The sequence below is a fragment of the Octopus bimaculoides genome, chromosome 22, assembly GCF_001194135.2.
Source record: "Octopus bimaculoides isolate UCB-OBI-ISO-001 chromosome 22, ASM119413v2, whole genome shotgun sequence".
In the NCBI taxonomy this organism is placed as follows: domain Eukaryota; kingdom Metazoa; phylum Mollusca; class Cephalopoda; order Octopoda; family Octopodidae; genus Octopus; species Octopus bimaculoides.
This window is the reverse complement of record NC_069002.1, coordinates 10435968-10442970: the sequence shown is the minus strand read 5'-3', so window position 1 is coordinate 10442970 and position 7003 is coordinate 10435968. Positions and strand designations below refer to the sequence as shown.

The window sequence follows — 7003 nt, the reverse complement described above, 5'->3', positions numbered from 1 at the left end:
ATATAGATATATATATATATTATTACAATTAAAAGGGTAAAGGTTTATCAATTTATTAATAAATTAACAATTAATAATTTTTACCAAGCCCTTCGGTATGTAAACACCATTATCGGTGGAGAACTTATTTAAAAGTTCTTATACATTTATAAACATAATTAATTCTGAACTTCGGTATGTGGTGAAGCAACTGTTTGCTGATCCCTTAATTATGTTTATATATATACATACACACAATATAGAGATGCGTACATGTACATACACTTGCATTGTGGAAAGAAACATGGGCACACATACACACGCACACTATGAGGGCACGTGCAAACACATAGAGACATACACAAATGTACACACATGTGCATACACACACATATATACAAATATAACAACATATACACATACAGGTATACATATATGTATATATATATATATATATATAGACACAACCACACAGACAGATATATAAACACATACACACATGCATACACATATACACTCCCATATGTACACACATGGAAATATGCACATCTGCACACTGATACAGAAAGGCAAGCATGCATAAACACATACTTAATATGAAGCCATACTCACTCACACACACTCAATATGCGTATGGCTTCATGCTGAAAACACGCACACAGTAGAGACAACCCACACACATGCATATACACATCATGGAGACATGCACATGCACACACACACACACACACACACACAGAGGGTTAAGTGAAGGAAATTAATTGAATGTAAAGATTTTGCTGCTTATGAAGGGTGGGGGAGGGGAGATGAGGAGAGAGAGAGAGAAGAGAGAAAGAAAGGAGAAAGTGGGGGAGGAGGGAGGAAGATGGTTTACCAAACTGGATCATGTACTGGAGAGAGGGAGAGAGAGAGATGGGGGAGGAAAGGTGAGAGGGATAGAGAAACAGAGAGAGAGGTGAGAGGGGGGTAGACAGAGGGGGAAAGAGAAACAGAGAAAGAGAGAGACCAAGACAGAGAAAAAAGGAGGAAAAGAGAGAGATTGTGACAGAGAGGGATAGAGAAACAGAGAGAGAGGTGAGAGGGGGGTAGACAGAGGGAGAAAGAGAAACAAAGAGAGAGAGAGACCAAGACAGAGAAGAAAGGAGGGAAAGAGAGAGATTGTGACAGAGAAGGAGGGAGAGAAAGAGAGAGGAAAAGAGAGACAGAGAGGCAACTTACCAAACATTCTCACTGCCCCATCAACTGCCCCTACAATCAACAGTTGGCCATTATGGTTGAAAGCACAGCAGTTCACAGCAACAAACCCTCCTCCATCAATTGGCAATGTTTTCTGTAAAATAACAAAATCGAAGCAGTGATTTTAAACGAAATGTGGATATCACATGGATTTAAATGTGGATTTAAACGAAATGTGGATCACAGTGGTTGCTGATTAGCTCTAGGTCAGCATAGACAGAGCAAATCTATTATTATTATTATTAACCCATTACCTACCAGTGATCTCATATGAGATCACTTAAAAATTACAAATTTCGTAATCATCTGTCAATATTTACACATATCTAACCTTTTTGCTATATCTACTAGGTATATTTCTCTGATATTCAAATGAGGTTTGCTACTTTTTCACCTAATATCTCGCTTATTTCAATTTAAAATGTTATTTTGAAATGTTATTTTGATCATTCCAGCGTGTTTCTAAGGCTGTTTTATGCTAGAAATCAAAGTTTCATAAAAAAATTCCAGTTAATAGAATTATGGGAGGTAATGGGTTAAGGCGGCAAGCTGACAAAATCGTTAGCATGCCAGGTGAAATGCTTAGCGCTATTTCGTCTGTCGTTACCATCCGAGTTCAAATTCCGCAGAAGTCGCCTTTGCCTTTCGTCCTTTTGAGGTCGATAAATTGAGTACCCGTCAAGTACTGGGGTCGATGTGAGCGACTGTCCCCCTCCCCACAAAATCCAGGCCATGAGCCTATAGTAGAAAGGATTATTATTATTATTATTATTATTATTAACGTTGCGAACAGGCAGAATCGTTACTGCGCTGGGTGAAATGATTAGCGCCATTTTCTTTGCCGCCACATTCTGAGTTCAAATTCTGCCAAGGTCAACTTTGCCTTTCATCCTTTTGGGGTCAATAAATTAAGTACCGATGAAACAGTGGGGTCGATGTAATCGACTTAATCCCCTCCCACAAGGTGCCCTTGTGGCAAAAATTTGAAATCATTATTATTATTATTATTTTGGCAGAATCGTTTAGCATGCTGGACGAAATGCTTAGCTGTATTTCACCATTTGCTACATTCTGAGTTCAAATTCTGTCGAGGTTGACTTTGCTTTTTCATCCTTTCGACTGTGTACGTGTGTGTGTGTGTGTCTGTGAAGGGAAGCCTTACCTCCATTTTCATGGTTTTCAAATTCCAGATGGACAGTCGACCAATACGACTGGCCGCTGCAGTGGACTGGCCACCATTGCTGCTGGTTACGTTACCACTCTTCATCTTACTCGTGGTTGCTGAACACACAAACTGATTGGTCGATGGACTGCTACACAAACAGCAGATTCTGAAATATTCAACAATAATAATAGATATATATATTATTTTTATTATTATCTTTATCTTATGATATTTACTTTGTTTTATATTATACTCATTTATTGTGCTTTTAATTATTAATTTTTCTATATATGATAGTGGATTTTCATCGATGAGTTCTTGAAAGTTGGTTCTTTTCCCTAAAACTATATATTTTATATATATATTTTAATCTGTAGGCAATGTGTTGTGTTCTTGAGCAAAACACTTCATTTCACGTTGCTCCAATCCACTCAGCAGGCAAAAGTGAGTGATCCTGCAATGGACTGGCATCCCATCCAGGTGGGGAATATATACACCATGAAACCAGGAAATCAGCCCTTGTGAGTCGGTATGACTCGAGAAGATAACTTTACATCTTTTTTACTTTATACCCCTAATCAAGTATAATCTTTCCATGTATTTCAGGGTCTGCTTTGTCCTGTCCTAAAAGGTCTATGTGAGGGCATGAAGCCTGGTGGTTAGGGTGTTGCATTCATGATCATGAGATGGCAGTTTCAATACCCAGATCAGACAGTGAATTGTGTTCTTGAGCAAAACACTTCATTTTCTTTTGCTCAGCAACCACTTCGACATCTAACATGTGACACACTATACGCCTGTGCAGGTAATGTCAGTTTGATGGGGGGAGTGAGCTTAAAGTACAGTGGGTTGTTCAGTAAGAAACTGTGAGACCTTCATCTGCCATCTATGAAAGGAGAATCCACAGGAGTCCATGAGGGTCCATGAAAGGAGCAATACTATCCTGAAGGATAAAAATCAATCATGTCCATACCTGGGGTAACTTTGATCTGTGCAGGCCTCTACAACTGATCTCTTGTCCTTTACATCAAACAATCGGATATTTCCAGATCGATTACCCAGAAGTAACTGAAAGAAAAGAGGGTTATATTATTACTGTGACGATATTGTTGGCACTCCGTCGCTTACAACGTCGAGGGTTCCAGTTGATCCCGATCAACAGAACAGCCTGCTCGTGAAATTAATGTGCAAGTGGCTGAGCACTCCACAGACACGTGTACCCTTAACGTAGTTCTCGGGGGATATTCAGCGTGACACAGTGTGACAATGCTGACCCTTTGAATTACAGGCACAACAGAAACAGGAAGTGAGAGTGAGAGAAAGTTGTGGTGGAAGAGTACAGCAGGGTTCGCCACCATCCCCTGCCGGAGCCTCGTGGAGCTTTAGGTGTTCTCACTCAATAAACACTCACAATGCCCGGTCTGAGAATCGAAACCGCGATCCTATGACCGCGAGTCCGCTGCCCTAACCACTGGGCCATTGCGCCTCCTGTGACGATATATACTAATGTATGTATACATATGTACAGCTTGGGATGTAACACTAGTGTTTTGAGAATAACACATACTAGCATGACAGGCTTCTACACAGTTTCTTATTTTTTATTTCTTTATTGCTCACAAGGGGCTACATGCTGAGGGGACAAACAAGGACAGACAAATGGATTAAGTCGATTACATCGACCCCAGTGTGTAACTGGTACTTATTTAAGCGACCCCGAAAGGATGAAAGGCAAAGTCGACCTCCGCGGAATTTGAACTCAGAATGTAGCGGCAGACGAAATACCGCTAAGCATTTCACCTGGTGTGCTAACGTTTCTGCCAGCTCACCGCCTTACACACAGTTCCACACAGTTTCTGTCTTCCACATAGTTTCTTATTTCTTTACTGCCCGCAAGGGGCTAAACATAGAAGGCACAAACAAGGACAGACAAAGGGATTAAATCGATTACATCGACCCCAGTATGTAAACTGGTACTTAATTTATCTACCTCGAAAGGATGAAAGGCAAAGTCGACCTCAGCGGAATTTGAACTCAGAACATAACGGCAGACGAAATCCTTCTAAGCATTTCGCCCAGCGTGCTAAAGTTTCTGCCACAGTTTCTGTCCACCAAATTCACTGATAAGGCATTGGTGAGCTGGATGCAATAGTAGGGGAACACACATCCTAGATGGTGCAAAATGAGGTTGAACTTGAAAGCGTGAGATGGTAAAGAAAACCCTTGACCTACAGAGCCATGCCTCTGTTTAACACACACAGCATTTGATAAATAAATTTTAAAAAACTAACATTAAAAAAATCCAAACTAAATGTTTTACTTACAAGTCTGTCTGATTTCTGTGACCATTCTAAAGAGAGGAACGGAGATTTTGCCATACATGTGGCCTTTGTAGCTGGCTGAGGGCTCCATGTCCAGACCCTAGGAGAGAACAATATCAGGAGAGTATCAACACAATATCAAAAACACAATAGATCAGTATTAACCCTTTATCAGACCCAAATATTCTACATGCTCTATGTGAAGACTGGCCATATATGGCCAGTCACACCTTTCCGACAATGTCATTCTAAAAACATACAATTACATCATTGAAATCTTGAAGCTACAAGAGAATGCAGCATTAATTCAAAACATTGTGAATAAATAAGCAATACATTTGACAATTAAATCTGAAGGCTAAAGGGTTAAATTATAAGAAATCAGTTAGTGGCACACAAACACACCACAGACAAACAGACAACATACACAAACATACAGACACACACACAAACATACAGACACACACACACACACTAAGAGACAGACTGTTCTTTATCCGGCTACTTGGTCAGTATCCAAAATCACACCCTGACCATATGCACAGAGACAGAGAAAGAGAAACTGATAGACAGACAGACAGACAATTTACTTACTTGACCACTCCATCGGCATCCAAACTGGCCACATACTGACCAGAATTGCTAAACCGGCAATAACAGATGCCGGACCGATGTTCTCCATATTCTTCCTGAATGAAAAGATGGAATTATACAGACTTAGTAACCGTAGGAGGGCTGTTTAGGTATATGTGAAAGTGGGTGAGTATGTGTGTGTGTGTGTGTGAGAGAGAGAGAGAGAGAGACAGAGAGAAAAAGAATGTGTGTTTGTGTATATATGTGAGATTTTTTTATTGCCCACAAGGGGCCATATATATATGTGAGAATGTGTGTGCATGTGAGAGAGCAAGAGAGAGTGTGTATGTGTGTGTGTGAGAGCGAGAGAGTGTGTATGTGTGTGTGAGAGGGAAAATGTCTGCGTGCTCATGTGCATACATACATGCTTCCATGTGTGTGTGTGTGGGGGGGGGATGCTGTTAATGTTCTGTTTAAGTTATCACAAATCAAATCAGTAGCAAAGACACAACCAGGGAAGAGAAACTGATGATCTGGGTAGGAGTGACTGGAACCAGAGGATAGAACAAGGCCCAGGGGTATTGTACGTACACACACACTTGCGTGTGTTGTGTGCATGAATTGGTTCTTGAGCAAGACACTTTATTTTCACGTTGCTCCAGTTAACTCAGCTGTAGAAATGAGTTGCGACGTCACTGCAACGTCACTGGTGCCAAGCTGTATCGGCCCCTTTGCCTTTCCCTTGGATATCATCGGAGGCGTGGAGAAGGGAGGCTGGTATGCATGGATGACTGCTGCTCTTCCATAAACAACCTTGCCTGGACTTGTGCCTGGGAGGGGAACTTTCAAGGTGCAATCCCATGGTCTTCATGATTGAAGGGGGTCCATTTCCATACACACACACACACACACACACATATAATGGCATTTGTGCCGGATGGTATGTGTAAAGACATTCGAGTGAGATCGTTGCCAGTGCCGTCGAACTGGCTCCTGTGCAGGTGGCACATAAAATACACTATTTTAAGCATGGCCGTTGCCAGTACTGCCTGACTGGCCTTCGTGCCGGTGGCACATAAAAGCACCTACTACACTCTCGGAGTGGTTGGCGTTAGGAAGGGCATCCAGCTGTAGAAACTCTGCCAAATCAGATTGGAGCCTGGTGTAGCCATCTGGTTCACCAGTCCTCAGTCAGATTGTCCAACCCATGCTAGCATGGAAAGCGGATGTTAAACAACGATGATGATGCTGATGATATATATATGTATACACATAAAGTTTTACAGAATCTGAATTAAATATACAAATCTAATCTACCTTTGGTATTCAAGTACCAATCTTTTCCCACTTGTTTTGCACATGTGCTCAGATACGTGGTGTGTGTGTGTGTACATGCACATAAACAGGTTTATAAGTTAGCTCACACAGACATGGTACATATGCTGAGATAATCACTTTGCTACCACAACCATGGCCATCACCACATAAAAGAAATTTATACATTATCATGAAGTAGTGTCATACTTACTTGACTAAGCAGTAGGAATGGTAATTCTTCTGAGTCATCTGAAACTAAAATAGTAACATATTTTTATATATATATATATATATATGTTGAAAAAAAAGTAGTCAGAATTTTGGAATAACTTCTTTCATTTATTTTATACATATATTAGCACTTTCACTCGTCTTTCGAACTTGTCAAATATAATTCTGTGAAAATACAGAG

At 40.6% G+C, this 7003-nt stretch overlaps 1 protein-coding gene across 2 annotated transcripts in view; it reads right to left on the bottom strand.

Annotated features, from left to right (window-relative positions):
- LOC106867412 (WD repeat-containing protein 91) overlaps nucleotides 1-7003 on the bottom strand; it is a 35945-nt gene that overhangs the window by 4801 nt on the left and 24141 nt on the right. For both annotated transcript variants that reach the window (XM_052975655.1, XM_052975656.1), the window contains 6 exons: nucleotides 6803-6846; nucleotides 5296-5390; nucleotides 4705-4801; nucleotides 3354-3448; nucleotides 2378-2546; nucleotides 1198-1309 (listed from right to left, as the gene is read on the bottom strand). In XM_052975655.1, coding sequence (XP_052831615.1) covers nucleotides 1198-1309; nucleotides 2378-2546; nucleotides 3354-3448; nucleotides 4705-4801; nucleotides 5296-5390; nucleotides 6803-6846 — 612 coding nt within the window. The remainder of the gene's footprint in view (nucleotides 1-1197; nucleotides 1310-2377; nucleotides 2547-3353; nucleotides 3449-4704; nucleotides 4802-5295; nucleotides 5391-6802; nucleotides 6847-7003) is intronic.